General features: G+C 46.4%; 1 protein-coding gene across 4 annotated transcripts in view; it reads left to right on the top strand.

Moving 5' to 3' along the window:
- The window catches only part of LOC110501001 (IQ motif and SEC7 domain-containing protein 3-like), a 195,293-nt gene that overhangs the window by 88,374 nt on the left and 88,695 nt on the right, over window positions 1-18,224 (top strand). For 3 of the 4 annotated variants that reach the window (XM_036945037.1, XM_036945038.1, XM_036945040.1), the window contains exons 3-4: window positions 2,716-3,205; window positions 17,120-18,224. The exon at window positions 17,120-18,224 is cut by the window's right edge and continues 142 nt beyond it. In XM_036945037.1, the coding sequence (XP_036800932.1) occupies window positions 2,716-3,205; window positions 17,120-18,224 (1,595 nt within the window). The remainder of the gene's footprint in view (window positions 1-2,715; window positions 3,206-17,119) is intronic. The other variant, XM_036945041.1, reaches the window with a different exon arrangement.

Raw genomic sequence — 18,224 nt, 5'->3', positions numbered from 1 at the left:
TCTGAGGTTTGGGTGAATTAGCTAGATTTTTCCCTCTTGCTTTGATGATGATGCGGCACCACAGTATGCTCTGTATTCGCTGCAGAGCCCTGTTTTAGCACCCTCGGGGGGAATCTCCTCTTCCAGTACTCGTTTGCGGCGCTGCATATGTTTTGCTGAAATGTTCAGATTTTTTGCTCACTACGGTCACAGCCACTGTCAAAGAAGAGGAAATGTGATCGCTCCAAAACATGGCCTGAATATTCACGATTTCAGAGACATTCAGGGGTCATTTTAATAGTGCATTAAACAAGAGCTTTTAAGCAGAGAGTGTTGTGAAACCCCAGGATGGATTCCACCATTTTAAAGGACATTATACTGGACAGTAATAAAGACAAACACACACACACACACACACACACACACACACACACACACACACACATATACAACACATCCCTGCAGTACTGCGGAGCACCAAGGACACATGCCTTTAACACATGCCTGTGTGTGCCTACCTAGCATACCAAAATCTATCTTCCTCACTCTCTTTATATTTTTCTCTCTTTCTCTTGCTCTCTTTCATGTGTCCATGAAAACTCCTCAAGTTCTTGAAACTGTCGACCGTAGAGCTACGAAGACGAAGAACCAAACTTAGCACAGAATTCTCTCCAAAAGAACCGAATCATGTGGTTCAGTTCCATTAAACTTCTCTCCGAAAGAACTGAATCATGTGGTTCAGTTCCATGAAACTCCTCTCAGAGTTGAAACCGGGGGGAAATGAAGGCCGTGTCATACATCAATCATCATCTGGCCTGACGTAGATCTAGAACACTAAAGTGGCTCAGCAACTCAGATAAAGACATGAAAAGCTGCCACGATGGAGTTCACGCTCAGTCACTTTCCCTCAGAAATGTGGGCCGACCTATAAAGGTTTTATCTAGAGAACACTAACACTTCTTTGTCTTGCATTCACACTCCCATAGAAGCATACTTTATGTTACATCTAAGTTATTATTTTTCTCATACTTACCATGGATTTGTGTTTTTCTATCAGAGGACATGTTTTATTGGTAGTTCCCGACAGACTGGCTCGTTACTTGTTGTGGCTCACACATTGGACATTGGAGAACCAATAATATTGTGTAGTGGCTAGAGCGCTGTGATCAGTCTGTCAGTTTCAGAGATGTGATAGGAGATTGTCTGTCAGCAACACTGGGGTTCTGGGCTCCACTATGGGGCAGTGAGAGGCTTTATCAGGCCTTGGCAATTCAAAGAGAGAGAGAGAGAGAGATTGAGGTTTAGAAAGTAAGGAGGGAGGGGTGTGGAGAGAGAGAGAGGGGGTATAAAGAGAGGAAGGAGACTAGTGGGAGAAGGACGGGGGAGAGCACAAGAAGGAGGTGAGGGAGAGAGAGAGAGAGAGAGAGAGAGGCGTCACTACAGACCCGGGTTCGATCCCAGGCTGAGTCGCAACCGGCCGCAACTGGGAGACTCATGAGGCGGCGCACAATTGGCCCAGCTTCATCCGGGTTAGGGGTGGGTTTGGCCAGCTGGGATGTCCTTGTCCCATCGCGCTCTAGTGACTCCTTGTGGGGGACTGAGCACATGCACACTGACTTCGGTCACCAGTTGTACGCTGTTTCCTCCTACACATTGGTGAGATTGGCTTCCGAGTTAAGCGAGCAGTGTGTCAACAAGCAGTGCGGCTTGGCAGGGTCGTGTTTCGGAGGACGCATGGCTCTCGACCTTCAACTCTCCCAAGTCCGTACGGGAGTTGCAGCCATGGGACAAGACTGTAACTACCAATTGGATATCACGAAATTGGGGAGAAAAAGGGTTAAAAAGTACAACTTTTTTTTTTAAAGAGAGATTAGACAGCATTTGAGAGATGAGAGAGGAAGGGGAAGAACAGAGTGATGGTCATACAGAAACAGCCAGCAGAGTAGAGAGGAAGAGGGGAGGAGCAACAGAGTAAGAGAGAGAGCCTCATGGTCCCAGAGTAATATCAGACACTAGCCACCCCGCTGACAGCTGAGTCCCCACTCTGTCAGTCACTCCATCAAACACTGTGACAGTCCCAGAGTCCCCAACAACACAACAGTAGCTACAGTATGCTGTGGTCCTGTGTACAGTGCAATGCCCACGGCAGGTCACACTTCACGGACATCCCCATTCCCTTTCTAAAAGCCAACACACTCACGCTTGTACGCACACACACTATCACGGGTGCTCACATGCACACACGTGCTATCTCACACTTGCTAATGCAAGCACACATGCAGGCACACACACACACACACACACACACACCTCAGGCTGCCCCTGTGAAGGCAGTCTAGGCCTGTAGCTGCATGACTGTACCCCATGTCTGTGTGTCGCTGTCGGATTCCCCCAAAGTTGTTCTTGGTGTGTCCTCATAATAACTCCTCTGTGTGGTGTTGATGCAGTGTGTCTGTCCTCTTTTGAATACTGAAACTGAAATGCACTGTGGTCGTATAGTGTCCTCTGTTCTGTGCTTGTGCTGTCTATACCGGACAGCCTCTGCTGACACACAGACAAACTGACAGACTCCTGTTCTTCTGACCCTGCACACACCTCGTATCACCAGAGACACAGAGAGAGGTTCACACAGAGGTCAAACCCCCTACTACGACCCAGCCAGCCTGGAGAAGAGGTCAAAGGTCAGCCAGCAGGAAGCAGAACCCTCACTCTGCCGTTTTCTCCTCCTTTCTGCAGCGACGACCTTCCTCCAGACTCACCCTCAGGTGAGGAGGGAAAGAGAGAGGGAGAAGGGGAGCTCCAGCCCCAGGTCCAACCCCAGCAGCCTGAGCTCCAGGCCCAGCCCCAACCTGAACCCCAGCCTCAGCCTAAACCCGAGGGCACGAGCGTGGGCGAAACACAGCAGGAGGTCACCCCCGCGGCCTCCCGCTCACCAAGCGGAGGGGAACTCGAGCAGGAGGAGGGAGAGCGAGGAGATAAGGAGGAGGAGGAGATAAAGCAGAACAAGGTGGTGGATTCGCAGCAGGAGCAGCAGCATGAGGGGGAGGCAGCAGTAGAGGCTGAGGTGGAGGAGGAGGAGGATGGGGCAGAGGCCCGGGGGGGAGCGGCGGGGAGGAGGGCCAGCCTGCACCACACAGCTTCCCCCATGAGGGTGCAGCGCAACGGGGCCTGCTCGCACTCCACCACCTCCGACTACGAGCTCTCGCTCGACCTCAAAAACAAGCAGGTAGGGTGTGTGGGGGTGGGGGGGAACGGTGTGATATGTGCGGGGGTAGGGGAAAGGGGGGCTCGTCTTGGGTTGTACTGTATGTCTTTGTGGTCTTTGTGGTCGTTTGTTGAGGTTCTGTCTGAGGTCAAGGCTGTTTGTTTTGTCTGTTGAGGCTGTTGTTGATTTGGTTCATCTGGGATTGTTTGTCTGTTATGGCTGTTTTTTTGTGGATTGGCCTCGGCTGGCAGTTGATTGACATTATTTGCCTTTGAAGTTGGCTCTGCAGGTGTTCTTAGGGTGTTTTGGGTTGTTGAGTCTTGCTGTCTTCTACATTAACATGAGTCATCATCATCATCATCATCGCCACTGTCATTTTCACCTTCATTGACATAACATGGCTTTTGTCTTTTGAACAGATGTGGAACAGTGACCTTCTACTGAGGCGGTGTGTGTTCTGTTCTCACAGCACCTTCTTCTGCTGTGTGGCAGCTTGCTGTTTAACGAATGGCTCACACTGTGTGTCTAAGTGTCTGGGAGGTTTTTAAATGGAAAACATTTAGTTGCTTCCCACCGACTCTTTCTCTCACTCACACAATCACACATTCTCTTGTGTAAATGATACATCGTCATGGTAACTGAATGAAGTAATATTCCCGATGGTGGTTGTGCTGCTTGTATGAACTAAACTCATGTCTTCTCTCCTGGTCTGTTTGTCTTATGTTGTTTTCACCTTAACATCATATGTTCAGAGTTGCCATATGTCTAGACTAGAAACTCTACTGTACATGTAGTAAGTGTTCAGGAAATCATCCATGTGTGATGGCCCTGCTAACATACAGAGACCCATCTCCCTGTTCCGTGTCTCACATCTCATTTACATGGTGCGTGTGTGTACGTGCGCGTGGGCGTCTGTTTGTCAACTCTGTGTGTGTATGTGTGCCTGTGCATGCATGTGTGTGTGTGTGTGTGTGTGTGTGTGTGTGTGTGTGTGTGTGTGTGTGTGAGTGTGTGTGTGTGTGTGTGTGTGTGTGTGTGTGTGTGTGTGTTCTCATCATCCCATTCATCTGAGACGTTGGATTCATCAGACACTCATCTGCATATGAGGGGCTTTGACCACCCCATTCCCCATCCCGTCCACTGACCTTCAACCAGGTAACCTTTCCATTCCCCATCTCATCCACTGACCTTCAACAAGTTAACCTTTCCATTCCCCATCCCGTCCACTGACCTTCAACCAGGTAACCTTTCCATTCCCCATCTCATCCACTGACCTTCAACAAGTTAACCTTTCCATTCCCCATCCCGTCCACTGACCTTCAACCAGGTAACCTTTCCATTCCCCATCCCGTCCACTGACCTTCAACAAGTTAACCTTTCCATTCCCCATCCCGTCCACTGACCTTCAACAAGGTAACCTTTCCATTCCCCATCCCGTCCACTGACCTTCAACCAGGTAACCTTTCCATTCCCCATCTCATCCACTGACCTTCAACCAGGTAACCTTTCCATTCCCCATCCCGTCCACTGACCTTCAACGAGGTAACCTTTCCATTCCCCATCCCGTCCACTGATCTTCAACGAGGTAACCTTTCCATTCCCCATCCCGTCCACAGACCTTCAGCCAGGTAACCTTTCCATTCCCCATCTCATCCACTGACCTTCAACCAGGTAACCTTTCCATTCCCATTCCATCCACTGACCTTCAGCCAGGTAACCTTTCCATTCCGCATCTCATCCACTGACCTTCAACCAGGTAACCTTTCCATTCTCCATCCCGTCCACTGACCTTCAGCCAGGTAACCTTTCCATTCCGCATCTCATCCACTGACCTTCAACCAGGTAACCTTTCCATTCCCCATCTCATCCACTGACCTTCAACCAGGTAACCTTTCCATTCCCATTCCGTCCACTGACCTTCAACCAGGTAACCTTTCCATTCCCCATCCCGTCCACTGACCTTCAACAAGTTAACCTTTCCATTCCCCATCCCGTCCACTGACCTTCAACGAGGTAACCTTTCCATTCCCCATCCCGTCCACTGACCTTCAACCAGGTAACCTTTCCATTCCCCATCTCATCCACTGACCTTCAACGAGGTAACCTTTCCATTCCCCATCCCGTCCACTGACCTTCAACGAGGTAACCTTTCCATTCCCCATCCCGTCCACTGACCTTCAACGAGGTAACCTTTCCATTCCCCATCCCGTCCACAGACCTTCAGCCAGGTAACCTTTCCATTCCCCATCTCATCCACTGACCTTCAACCAGGTAACCTTTCCATTCCCATTCCATCCACTGACCTTCAGCCAGGTAACCTTTCCATTCCGCATCTCATCCACTGACCTTCAACCAGGTAACCTTTCCATTCTCCATCCCGTCCACTGACCTTCAGCCAGGTAACCTTTCCATTCCGCATCTCATCCACTGACCTTCAACCAGGTAACCTTTCCATTCCCCATCTCATCCACTGACCTTCAACCAGGTAACCTTTCCATTCCCATTCCGTCCACTGACCTTCAACCAGGTAACCTTTCCATTCCCCATCTCATCCACTGACCTTCAGCCAGGTAACCTTTCCATTCCCCATCTCATCCACTGATCTTCAACCAGGTAACCTTTCCATTCCCCATCTCATCCACTGACCTTCAACCAGGTAACCTTTCCATTCCCCATCTCATCCACTGACCTTCAACCAGGTAACCTTTCCATTCCCCATCTCATCCACTGACCTTCAACCAGGTAACCTTTCCATTCCCCATCCCGTCCACTGACCTTCAACCAGGTAACCTTTCCATTCCCCATCTCATCCACTGACCTTCAACCAGGTAACCTTTCCATTCCCCATCTCATCCACTGACTTTCAACCAGGTAACTTTTCCATTCCTATTCCGTCCACTGACCTTCAACCAGTTAACCTTTCCATTCCCCATCCCGTCCACTGACCTTCAACCAGGTAACCTTTCCATTCCCCATCTCATCCACTGACCTTCAACCAGGTAACCTTTCCATTCCCCATCTCATCCACTGACTTTCAACCAGGTAACTTTTCCATTCCCATTCCGTCCACTGACCTTCAACCAGGTAACCTTTCCATTTCCAGCTCTCACACAGATCATCAGTCACACCTCAAGACCAGAGAAAGAGAAAAGAGAGAGAGACTTGTGAGCGAACAGTGTAGTTCTCAAGGTATAAAAACAACAACTTGCTGAACCATATACAGTGCCTTAATTTACGTGTTAGTCATTTATCAGACACTCTTATCCTCTTAGCGCGAAGATCGCTAGCGGGATCAAATTCGACAAAATCCGGTGAAATCGGAGCTCACCAAATTCAAAATACAAAATCAGAATATTAAACATTCATGAAAATACAAATGTCATACATGATTCTTTAGCTTAGAACCTTGGTAATCTAACTGCGTTGTCAAATTTCAAAAAAGGCTTTACGGCGAAAGCATAGCATTTGATTGTCTGAGGACAGAGCCCCATGTCAACATATCTTTCAAACCAGCACTAGCAACACAAAATCATAAATAGCGATAAAATAAATCACTTACCTTATATTTCTCTGGTTGCAATCCCAAGGGTCCCAGCTACACAATGAATGGTCGTTTTGTTCAATAAAGTTCTTCTTTATATCCCAAAAACGAATTCAATAATCCAGTCTTTCAACATGCATACAAAGGATTCCAAAATGTTACCAGCAAAGTTTGTCCAAACTATGTTTTTTATTAATTGTCTAATATCTAAATAAAGGATAATATTTCAGACGGAGAATAGTATGTTCAATAGCAAAGGAAAAGAACGAAGAGTGCGCCCACATTCACGCTTGAAAAAATACTACTTTTGCCCTGGTGCTCAACTTGGAACGACAACAAATACTTAATTTTTCAAAAAAACAAGTCTTAAACCTTGTATAAAGACTGTTGACATCTAGTGGAAGCCATAGGAACTGCAGTCTAGGAGGCGGAAATAAGATCTTTCAATAGCATTGCATTGGAAGTCATTCCAAGCTCAACAATTTTTTTTTACGGATACATTTTCCTCAGGTTTTCGCCTGCTATATCAGTTCTGTTATACTGACAGACATTTTTTAAACAGTTTCTAGAAACTGCAGAGTGTTTTCTATCCAATCCTACCAATTATGTGCATATCCTAGCTTCTGGGCCCGAGGAACAGGCAGTTTATTTTGGGCACGTCAGACAGGCGGAAATTCAGGAAACTAGCCTTACTCGCTGAGAGGTTAACCAGAGCGACTTACAGTTAGTCGCCCTAATTCACCCCTTATCACCCTCATCCTCTCCCCTATTTCAACCCTACTCCCCCTCATCCTTGAGTACTGCAGCAACAGCCCCTAAGGCTGTTTATACAGGTGAAGTCGGAAGCTTACATACACTTAGCTTGTAGTCATTAAAACTTGTTTTTCAACCACTCCACAAATTTCTTATCAACAAACTATAGTTTTGGCAAGTCGGTTAGGACATCTACTTTGTGCATGACACAAGTCATTTTTCCAACAATTGTTTACAGATAGATTATTTAACTTATAATTCACTGTATCACAATTCCTGTGGGTCAGAAGTCTGCATACACTAAGTTGACTGTGCCTTTAAACAGCATGGAAAATTCCAGAAAATGATGTCATGGCTTTAGAAGCTTCTGACAGGCTAATTGACATAATTTGAGTCAATTGGAGGTGTACCTGGTGATGTTTTTCAAGGCCTACCTTCAAACTCAGTGTCTCTTTGCTTGACATCATGGGAAAATCAAAAGAAATCAGCCAAGACCTCAGGAAAAACATTGTAGACCTCCACAAGTCTGGTTCATCCTTAGGAGCTAGAGATGAACGTACTTTGGTGCAAAATGTGCAAATCAATCCCAGAGCAACAGGAAAGTACCTTGTGAAGATGCTGGAGGAAACATGTACAAAAGTATCTATATCCACAGTAAAACTAGTCCTAAATTGACATAACCTGAAAGGCCGCTCAGCAAGGAAGAAGCCACTGCTCCAAAACCGCCATAAAAAAGCCAGAATACGGTTTGCAACTGCACATGGGCACAAAGATTGTATTTTTTGGAGAAATGTCCTCCGGTCTGATGAAACAAAAATATGACTTTTTGGCCAAAATGAACATCATTATGTTTGGAGGAATAAAGGAGAGGCTTGCAAGCCGAAGAACACCATCCCAACCTTGAAGCACGGGGGTGGCAGCATCATGTTGTGGGGCTGCTTTGCTGCAGGAGGGACTGGTGCACTTCACAAAATAGATAGCTTCATGAGGAAGGAAAATGATGTGGATATATCGAAGCAACATCTCAAGACATCAGTCAGGAAGTTAAAGCTTGGTCGCAAATGGGTCTTCCAAATAGACAATGACACCAAGCATACTTCCAAAGTTGTAGCAAAATGGCTTAATTAAGGACAACAAAGTCAAGGTGTTGGAGTGGCCATCACAAAGCCCTAACCTCAATCCCATAGAAAATTTGTGGGCAGAACTGAAAAAGCATGTGCGAGCGAGCAGGGAGGCCACTAAACCTGAGTCAGTTACACCAGCTCTGTCAGGAGGAATGGGCCAAAATTCACCCAAGTTATTGTGGGAAGCTTGTTGAAGGATTCAGGAATTGTGAAAAACTGAGTTTAAATGTATTTGGCTAAGGTGTATGTAAACTTCCGACTTCAACTGTATGTGCTCACGTAGAGAGTTTTCATAGGATAAATGCCATAGTATATTGCTCTCTCTATATTTAACGTAAACGTTTTTTTCAGAACCAACATTTTGGTATTTGGCAATGTAAGTATTGTATATTAGTGCAATCATAGTTAATCATGACCAGGGCAAAGGTAGTGTTCACAAAAGGCTTTTGGTGTATTCTGACATCAAATTCCTGTCATTAGAATCTCCTTGCTCAAGGATAAGCTGAGCCACAATGTGATTTTATACAGAATACATTTACGCAGCATAGCCTGCTCTGTAGGTAGTATCGGCAGTGAAGAGCTCATTGCAAGTAAAAACTGTGGGTCCAGTCAGTCCTGTAAAAGAACCATTGGTCTAATAGCATTAGTTGTACAAGTGTCCCAGTTGATAGGCTGGTTGATGAAGGCTCCCTCCTCTATCGGCTTTTTCCTGAGTCCCATTTGTCGAATTCCCTCAATTTTGTCTCTGGGCCCATAATTGCCTTTTTGTTCCGCAGATTCCTTCTTGAGAAAGCATTGGATTCGAGCCTCATTAATCAAACTACATTTATCTCTGTAATGTTTCTCAGCGGCGGGGTGAGGGATGTTATCAGACTGCCTGTGTTCCCTCATAATCACACTCCAAACCTCCACCAGAGAGAGGGGATATTTATGAGCAATACATCTCACAACGCCATTATGGAAATGCGAGCTAAGTAATCCACATCAACCCAACTTTTTAAGGCAGATTTTTTTGTTGAGGGGTAGAGGCACTCTGTGTCTCAAAGTTCAATATGTTTACCCGAGCGTCTTTAAACTGCTGATGCTTAAAAATGGGTGGATTAGCACATTTTATCACACCGTTGGCTGGGTATGCTGAGAGCAGTGAAAACTGATCGTGTCCCGTATTCAATACTCTAGAGATGAAATGTTTTGAAAGACGGGTCGATGGAATCCTGTCAAGTTCCTTTTTTATCTTCTGCCAGCTTTTTGCGTCGGTTGAACTGTCACACTTCATGCCTTTTGAGAAGTGAACGTAGAATCTCCAACTGCCTCTCCCAACAAAGGTTAATAAACCTCAAAGGGTTGAAGATGCTCAATAAGTCAACTACTTACTCGACCTCAGTGCTCCAGCCATTACCACGAGCCCGTCCTCCCCAATTAAGATGCCACCAATCTCCTGTGCTTGACCTACTGTAGGTTATCGCCTGACTCTCTTACGTTGTGGGCACCAAATGAATCTCCATTCCTGATAAACAGTAAGAGCTGTTCTGATTGATGCTCTATTCCTCAGAATTAGCTGTAGCCCTTTTTCTGTTACAAAGCACAGTATAACGCCATAATCATGTAAAGTTGACAATTTTCCTGGTGCAAATTAACTGACCTGACATGAATGAGCTTATAATTAGGAGGTAGCATTAGTCGTGCCCTCTCAACTATGTGTTTTCTGCATGCAAATGTAATCATCTGCTATTTAATCTCTGTGCCAGAACTCAATTTGAGGGTGACACTCATAAATATACATGGGTCACTAAGCTAAACGTCAATGAAAACGATGAACGAACAAATTCAACTGAGGATACCTTTTTCTGAACACAAAATTCTTCAAAATCCCTGAAGTGTGTTTGGCTCATAATTGACTTCAGGCTGGGTTTGCGTACGTGTTCATTTTGTTGTCCACCTGTATCGTGACATTTGGTGAGATGAAGTGAATGGGTTGCGTGACAGACTGTGAATGCCAGCTCGTCCTTGGAGACTATTCACCCAGATGAATGCAGCCAGGGAGAAGGCCAAGAGATACCATCCATAGCACATTTCTCTGAATAGCCAGATCTGATAAGCCAGAACACAAAATAGCACTTCAAAAAAACAGATTGTTCCCCATAGAAAGTCTGACCTTTAATATTGGAAACCATTTTCATTCCTGGCATAAACATCCCCCCCAAAAACAAACTCTGAATGCGCTATTTCTGCAAGCCTTGGGGTATTAATATTTCAGTGGCAAAGAGGCAGAGTCCCATCTCTCATACACAGACTGGTCTTGTTTCAATTCATCACCAGCAACTCCATACGCTCATCAGGTCAAAGGCCTGGTTGTGTGTGAATTCTGTCTGTCCTATAAAGTCCAATTGGTTCTCGCCCTTTGACCCCCTAGTGTGTAACGTTTGGTTATCAAACCATATTATAACCCCAAAATACCTTTTGCCTCATGTTAGATCGGTGTCACCTCAGCATTTTTAAAATAAATATTTCTGGATTTTTCTTTGAAGAGTTTTCAAAACTGTTCCTGGAGAGTTACCCTCCTGTAGGTTTTCACTCCATCCCCAGTTGTAACTAACCTGATTCCGTTTATCAACCAGCTAATTATTAGAATGAAGTGCGCTAGATGAGGGTTGGAGTGAAATCCTACAGGACGGTAGTTCTCCAGGAACAAGGTTTGGGTTCAAACCTAGAGGAGGGTAGCTCTCCAGGAACAGGGTTGGAGTGAAAACCTACAGGAGGGTATCTCTCCAAGAACAAGGTTGAAGTGAAAACCTACAGGATGGTAGGTCTCCAGGAACAAGGTTGGAGTGAAAACCTACAGGATGGTAGCTCTCCAGGAACAGAGTTGGAGTGAAAACCTACAGGATGGTAGCTCTCCAGGAACAGAGTTGGAGTGAAAACCTACAGGAGGGTAGCTCTCCAGGAACAAGGTTTGAGTGAAAACCTACAGGAGGGTAGCTCTCCAGGAACAAGGTTGGAGTGAAAACCTACAGGATGGTAGCTCTCCAGGAATAGGGTTGGAGTTAAAACCTATGTGGGGGGTAGCTCTCCAGGAACAGGGTTGGAGTTAAAACCTACAGGAGGGTAGCTCTCCAGGAACAGGGTTGGAGTGAAAACCTACAGGATGGTAGCTCTCCAGGAACAGGGTTGGAGTTAAAACCTACAGGAGGGTAGCTTTCCAGGAACAGGGTTGGAGTGAAAACCTACAGAATGGTAGCTCTCCAGGAACAGAGTTGGAGTGAAAACCTACAGAATGTTAGCTCTCCAGGAACAGGGTTGGAGTGAAAACCTACAGGATGGTAGCTCTCCAGGAACAGAGTTGGAGTGAAAACCTACAGGATGATAGCTCTCCAGGAACATAGTTGGAGTGAAAACCTACAGGATGGTAGCTCTCCAGGAACAGGGTTGGAGTGAAGACCTACAGGATGGTAGCTCTCCAGGAACAGGGTTGGAGTGAAAACCTACAGGATGGTAGCTCTCCAGGAACAGGGTTGGAGTGAAAACCTACAGGATGGTAGCTCTCCAGGAACAGGGTTGGAGTTAAAACCTACAGGATGGTAGCTCTCCAGGAACAGGGTTGGAGTGAAAACCTACAGGATGGTAGGTCTCCAGGAACAGGGTTGGAGTGAAAACCTACAGGATGGTAGCTCTCCAGGAACAGGGTTGGAGTGAAAACCTACAGGATGATAGCTCTCCAGGAACAGGGTTGGAGTGAAAACCTACAGGATGGTAGCTCTCCAGGAACAGGGTTGGAGTGAAAACCTACAGGATGGTAGCTCTCCAGGAACAGGGTTGGAGAGCCCTGCTCTACCATATCTCCATTGCCTCTCAGTCTACCTCTTTTAGTTCCACTACCCACCTTCCCCCTCCATCCCACCTTCTCTCTCTCCTGCTCACCCAGGCTTTCAGTGTCTAATGGAGATGGCAGAATGTACCAGAGAGATACAGGCTCAGGTAAAGCTGTGATGGGACCTAAATTATTTATGCGCCGTCCCCTACCAACTCATTCTGAAGGCAAAACAAACAAGCCAAACTGACGCCTTTAATCAAAGGGAGCCCCCTCCCAGCTCCCGGCTCAGATCCAAGGCTACCTCTGCCTCAGACATTATTTCTGTCATTCGTTTTGACGAGTGACAACTTTCTGAGGGATGGGTTGTGGTTATTACCGTAACTCTGTTTTTTAAAGCCTACCCATTCCGTCCAGACGAAGTCAGCAGAGTGACGAAGCTGATTTTGTCATATTGAGTGTGTACTCAAAGTTCCGTCTGTCTGAACATTCCAGATAGATAAAAAGTGATGAATATTCAAGGCAAGGTCCAATACCGGTCTGCGGGAAGAGAAAGTGATGTTCTCATTCTGAGATGCCTCACAGAGACTATAGACTGTAGCTTAAAGGGCCAGGCTCATTCAGAAAGACTTTAATATTCTCCCAACATCTCTTCCCTTTCTCACAGAGGCCTCGCTGCAGTGCAATGTAAAAGGGATCAGATAAGATGGATTTCTCAGTGTCATTTCGGTTTTCTAAAGAGCCTTTCTAAGGGATGGAGTTCTCCAAATGACAATGGGCTGAGATTGCATCATGCTGCAGCCACCCCACTTATCGCAAATTGCAAAGCCTAGTGTGCATTATTGCATGGCTATCTGTTCTTCCCCATAGAAGTCTATAGGATGCAGGTGACTTTGCTTGGGACTGCGGAGTAGTAGTTGAAAGTATCACGTTGATCTCCTGGTGGCCCCGCAATCCCTTCTAAAACCATTTGCCCAATTGCATTTGAGCCACAGGGGGGATATTTGACGTGAACGGACTCAGTCCATATATATTTCGGATCCTGTCCTCGGTTCAAGTCCTCAACTGAGCAGACATATGTCGAGAAACCTTGTGACAAGATATAGCACCACATTTTTTATGTTCTCAGAGAACATTGGAGAGATAAACCCATAGGGATAGTGTAAAGGGTTGACACAGTTTAACTGAAGAGGGTATAACTGTCACATCCATAGGCCAGAGATTGCCACAGCCATCACATGCAAAGAAACTCAAGAAATATATAGAATTTGATTGTTCTGTGAAGAGAGTTGGTAAAGGTTCCATGCATTTTTTTTATCCCTACCCAAATCAAATCAGAACTGCCTTTTTATCTCACAGTCGTTTATTTCCAGGCACAATTAATAGCTTTCAGGTTATTCAGTGTAGAAGAGAGAGTAGAGTGCATCTCAATTGCACCCACAGATAGTGGTTCTGATTTATTGACAATGAACGTTTTGGCCACACAGATATGAGACAGATAGTAACACATTTTTCTCCCTCTCCTAAATATGCCTTTTTTTCTGTCAAGATCATTTACTATCAGCATCTCTTGCTGAAGACCCTGGCCGTGACCCCACTCCACTATACTGTATAATACCATGCTGCTGAAGACCGTATCTGTGACCCCACTCTACTATACTGTATAATACCATGCTGCTGAAGACCGTATCTGTGACCCCCCTCTACTATACTGTATAATACCATGCTGCTGACGACCGTATCTGTGACCCCCCTCTACTATACTGTATAATACCATGCTGCTGAAGACCGTATCTGTGACCCCACTCTACTATACTGTATAATACCATGCTGCTGACGACCGTATCTGTGACCCCCCTCTACTATACTGTATAATACCATGCTGCTGAAGACCGTATCTGTGACCCCACTCTACTATACTGTATAATACCATGCTGCTGAAGACCGTATCTGTGACCCCACTCTACTATACTGTATAATACCATGCTGCTGAAGACCGTATCTGTGACCCCCCTCTACTATACTGTATAATACCATGCTGCTGAAGACCGTATCTGTGACCCCACTCTACTATACTGTATAATACCATGCTGCTGAAGACCGTATCTGTGACCCCACTCTACTATACTGTATAATACCATGCTGCTGAAGACCGTATCTGTGACCCCACTCTACTATACTGTATAATACCATGCTGCTGAAGACCGTATCTGTGACCCCCCTCTACTATACTGTATAATACCATGCTGCTGAAGACCGTATCTGTGACCCCACTCTACTATACTGTATAATACCATGCTGCTGAAGACCGTATCTGTGACCCCACTCTACTATACTGTATAATACCATGCTGCTGAAGACCGTATCTGTGACCCCACTCTACTATACTGTATAATACCATGCTGCTGACGACCGTATCTGTGACCCCCCTCTACTATACTGTATAATACCATGCTGCTGAAGACCGTATCTGTGACCCCCCTCTACTATACTGTATAATACCATGCTGCTGAAGACCGTATCTGTGACCCCCCTCTACTATACTGTATAATACCATGCTGCTGAAGACCGTATCTGTGACCCCACTCTACTATACTGTATAATACCATGCTGCTGAAGACCGTATCTGTGACCCCACTCTACTATACTGTATAATACCATGCTGCTGAAGACCGTATCTGTGACCCCACTCTACTATACTGTATAATACCATGCTGCTGACGACCGTATCTGTGACCCCACTCTACTATACTGTATAATACCATGCTGCTGAAGACCGTATCTGTGACCCCCCTCTCCGAGGCTATTTCAGGGGGAATTGCGACAGCAAAAAATATATTTCCAATTCACATGTGTGTAATACACACTTGTACCTGTGACATAGGACAAATACAAGCACCCACTAATATTATAATATTACAGTGCCTTGCAAAAGTATTCACCCTCCTTGGCGTTTTTCCTATTTTGTTGTATTACAACCTGTAATTTAAATTTATTTTTATTTGGATTTCATGTGATGACGTACACAAAATAGTCCAAATTGGTGAAGTGAAATGAAGAAAATTACTTGTTTCAAAAAATTCAAAAAAATTCAAAAACGAAAAGTGGTGCATGCATTCACCCCCTTTGCTATGAAGCCCCTAAATAATATCTGGCGCAATCAATTACCTTCAGAAGTCACATGATTAGTTAAATAAAGTCCACCTGTGTGCAATCTAAGTGTCACATGATCTGTCACATGATCACAGTATATATACACCTGTTCTGAAGGCCCCAGAGTCTGCAACACCACTAAGCAAGGGGCACCACCATGCAAGCGGCACTATGAAGACCAAGGAGCTCTCCAATCAGGTCAGGGACAAAGTTGTGGAGAAGTACAGATCAGGGTTGGGTTATAAAAAAATATCAGAAACTTTGAACATCCCACAGAGCACCATTAAATCCATTGTAAAAAAAAAAAATGGGAAGAATATGGAACCACAACAAACCTGTCAAGAGAGGGCCGCCCACCAAAACTCACGGACCAGGCAAGGAGGGCATTAGTCAGAGAGGAAACAAAGAGACCAAAGATAAACCTGAAGGAGCTGCAAAGCACTACAGCGGAGATTGGAGTATCTGTCCATAGGACCACTTTAAGCCGTACACTCCACAGAGCTGGGCTTTACGGAAGAGTGTCCAGAAAAAAATAAGCAAACATGTTTGGTGTTTGCCAAAAGGCATGTGGGAGACTCCACAAACATATGAAAGAAGTTACTCTGGTCAGATGAGACTAAAATGGAGCTTTTTGGCCATCGAGGAAAACTCTACGTCTGGAGCAAACACAACACCATTCATTACCCAGAGAACACCATCCCCACAGTGAAGCATGGTGGTGGCAGCATCATGCTGTGAGGATGTTTTTCATTGGCAGGGACTGGGAAACTCGTCAGAATTGAAGGAATGATAAGGGGCGCTAATTACAGGGAAATTATAGAATAGTTATGCACGTTCAAGTTTTCAATTTTTGTTGTCTTATTTCTTGTTCGTTTCACAATAAAAATATTTTGAATCTTCAAAGTGGTAGGGCAGCCTCTCTCTCCGTGCTGATTGATCCTTCTGTACACCAAAAGGATTATGGGTCTCGTAGGTGCTACATTTGCGGCGTCTTGTCACCCACCATTACTTTTCTTTGCTCTGAGTAAATGTTCAGGTGTCCAATATTTTTCCTCTCTACTGACCATTTTTTTGTGTTGAGGGAGTGTTAAATTGTCCGTCCCATTTTTGTGACCTTAACGTTTACATGTTCAGGTTCATGTCCATTTGCATTAGATCCTATCAATGTCATTGTGTTTGAAAGGTCGTCATGGTCACCTCTTGTCATTTGGAGTAACTGCAGCCTTATTTGATTGGAAAGTATCACATTCATTGTATTTTTGGCAATTTAAAGCAGACGTATTCAGGGCATGTCTTTGTACATGTGGATGCTGGTGTGTAGAGACAGCATCTTGTTCATCTTGAGGGAGAACCAAGTGCTAAGTGGTATTATGTCCTTTGTATTTGTGTTGTCTTCTTGCTTTTATCTCCAACTCCTCTGCCTACAGGCAAATCTCCTCTTCATGTCATAGAATGTTTTGTTACCCAACTGCCTTGTACTGTCAACTGCTGCAAATATCCAAGCAGCTCAGTTTCACTCATACCTCTCCTGTCTCCCTCTCCTCCTTGTTTTCCAGATCGAAATGTTAGAGCACAAATACGGCGGCCACCTCATCTCCCGCCGCGCTGCCACCAAGATCCAGACCGCCTTCCGCCAGTACCAGCTCAGCAAGAACTTCGAGAAGATCCGCAACTCCCTGCTGGAGAGTCGCCTGCCGCGGCGCATCTCCATGCGCAAGGTGCGCGTGCAGAACGCTGAGGGCTTCTCCGCCGAGCGGGCGCTGGCCGAAGGCTGCAGCCTGGCGGGTATCCCCCTAGTGCGCTCGCCATCACTGCCCGCCACAGTGGGCGGCACCCTGACCGACTTGGAGGACTCATTCACAGAGCAGGTGCAGTCGTTGGCAAAGTCCATCGACGACGCACTCAGCAACTGGAGCCTGAAGACCATGTGCTCCCTCCAGGAAGGAGGGGCCTACCAGTTCAGTGCAGAGTCCTTCAGTGCGGCCGGAGGGGAAGTGGGAGGAGGAGGGTTGGACCAGGCTTTTCTCCAGAGCATGTCAGGTGGGGAGAATACAGGCGACCTGCCCCGCAGCGCCAGCAAGCTGCTGATGGCCTTCCGCGACGTGACCGTTCAGATTGACAATCAGAACTTCCGCATGTCCTCCTCCGTCATGGAGTCATCAGCCTCTGTCTCCATGGGCAACTGCGTCCAGCAGCAGCAGGGGGGTGCAGCCACCACCCCCACCATGCCCACCGCTCCCCCGCCCTCACCCCCTAAAAAACACTCCCCTCCTCCCCCTGAAGAGGTCCCCACCGAACCCACAGACCCTCCTGTCCCTCCCCACGAGCCCCCTCCGCCCCCGGAACCAGTGGTAGAAGGAGAGGGGCAGGACGCCGACTTCCCTGCGCCCCCGCCCAGTGAAGAGGAGCTAGAGGAGGAGGAGGAGGGCCAGCAACCCCCCTTGACCCCCCTGGACAAACTAGCCAACCCACAGACCCCGGAGGTGGTCGTCCAGCCCTTCCAGCCACCTCAACCCCAGGATGGTGCACCCTCAGTGGCAACCCCATCCACCGAGGCCCTGGAGGCCAAGCGGAGCGGCTCGGAAACGGCTGAAACCAGTTCCGAGCAGATAAGCTGCAGCAACAGCACTTCCACAGAGGCACGCTCGGCATCGGAGGCCT

This window comes from Oncorhynchus mykiss, chromosome 15 (assembly GCF_013265735.2).
Source record: "Oncorhynchus mykiss isolate Arlee chromosome 15, USDA_OmykA_1.1, whole genome shotgun sequence".
Lineage (NCBI taxonomy): Eukaryota > Metazoa > Chordata > Actinopteri > Salmoniformes > Salmonidae > Oncorhynchus > Oncorhynchus mykiss.
This window is presented reverse-complemented; position numbering and strand designations above follow the sequence as displayed.